At 32.7% G+C, this 1,773-nt stretch overlaps 1 protein-coding gene across 1 annotated transcript; it reads right to left on the bottom strand.

Moving 5' to 3' along the window:
- LOC118736257 lies at positions 1-1,773 on the bottom strand. Its single transcript, XM_036466351.1, has 3 exons — positions 608-1,773; positions 127-238; positions 1-44 (listed from the first exon to the last, which is right to left on the bottom strand). Exons 1-3 carry the CDS (start codon positions 1,709-1,711, stop codon positions 1-3), a joined length of 1,260 nt encoding a protein of 419 aa, XP_036322244.1. The 5' UTR covers positions 1,712-1,773.

Below are 1,773 nucleotides of genomic sequence, written 5' to 3' on the forward strand. Positions count from 1 at the left end.
TTATAAGAGCGAGGTCTGAAAATTTTCGTTCAGCTGCAGCAGAACTATGAGGTAAAGATAATAAGTTAAATACAAAATTACATAATTCTTTAAAAGAATATTCATTTAGTCCATTTTTAATCATACTTATTTGTTGCCAGAAATATACTATATCCATGTCACATTTTAAATTTGTTTCGCTGAGCCTTAGCAAATTCCATTGCATTATTACAATATCCGAATCACATTCTAATAAGTTCTTAAAATGTAAAATTAAATGTAAAATGGAAACATCATTTTTAGACAGAACATTAGTAGGTGTAATAATTTGCAAAAGTTTTAGATCTTCTCTCGTGAAATCGAATCTTGTACAAATTTGATCCATGAGTTCGATGTAAAAGTTCAAAATGTTTTCTTTTACTTTCACTTTTTCATTAGCACTTAAATTTTTCTCCATATAAATTTCCGTTTTCGTTCCAGAAAAAATCAAATTTGTATCTAAATGGTTACATTTGGATTTGTAGTCAATGTTAATATTTACTATAATTTCTTTTCTTATAAAATTGCTTAAAATTAATAAACAGTTTGACTTCATACTGGTATATAAATATGGTAGACGAGTGCTTACCGACTGAAACTCCTTGTTGAGATTATTTATTATCGGCAATATGTATGACAAAAAAAGGAAGTAAGATTTCATTTCTGCATTCATTGCGTTCGCTAATTCAGCAGGACGAATGCCATTTACCTCCAAGAAACAGGAAATGAAATATAATTTAAGACTCTCCCATTGCTCTATAATTTTGCAGATAACCCCCTCCAGTGAAAGCCACCTTGTCTGAGAGATTCCTAAAATTTTGTGAGTTGCTACGCAGCAATAGTTTTGAAATTCTTTTAATTCAGAAATTCGCTTAGGACTATGCGAAAAATAATTATAGATGTTTCTACACAACACCTCAATGTTACCTGGAAGTTTCTTGGAGGCATAACTAGAACATAGGTGCAAGGAATGACAGGTACATTTTAAATAAAAAATATCCGCTTCCATTTTTAAAAGTGTTTTTAGACCACCTATTTCGCCTGCCATGACGCTTGCACCGTCAGTGGCTAAGCCAATAATATTTTGTAAAGGAATGCTATATTTCCGGAAAAATTCTTTAATTGCGAAAAATATTGTTTGAGCGTCTGCCTGTGCAAGCTCAATCATAGCAAGGAATCGATCGTGGACTACGTGAACACTGTCCACATATCTGGCAACCAGTACTAAGCACTTTTTCATGGAAACGTCTGTTGTTTCGTCAACGATCAGTGAGAATTTGTTTTGTTTAAGATAATTTACAATATTTTTACTAGCCAAATTTGATAGAAACTCAGTCAGTTGAACTGATTTAGTTCTTCCACATTTAATATTTTTTGCTATATTTGAATCTGGACAACATTCAGTTAATAAACCCGGTAAATAATCCATTAATAAGAATGGAAGGTTGTGGGTTATAAGGAACATCACTAGTGTAAGTTCAGCATCGCGTACCTGTTGTTGGAATTTCTGATGTTCTGGGCCCAAAAATTTGTCAATGGAAAGTTGCTTCTTTTTGCGCTCAAGGTTAACCACATGGAAGGTTGTCTTTTCGTGGTTTTTAAGGTGTGTCAAATGGTTCAATATTGTTTTGTCGCATGCAATGCAAAACGCGCACCCATTTTTGTCTCGTCCCAATCGAATTGTTGGAACCATTCAACTCTGAATTTTCTTTTAAATTTCTGCTCATCTTCACTTTTATAGTTACTAACAAATAA

Source organism: Rhagoletis pomonella, unplaced genomic scaffold (assembly GCF_013731165.1).
Source record: "Rhagoletis pomonella isolate Grant_MI unplaced genomic scaffold, Rhpom_1.0 Rhpom_scaffold_00003, whole genome shotgun sequence".
Lineage (NCBI taxonomy): Eukaryota > Metazoa > Arthropoda > Insecta > Diptera > Tephritidae > Rhagoletis > Rhagoletis pomonella.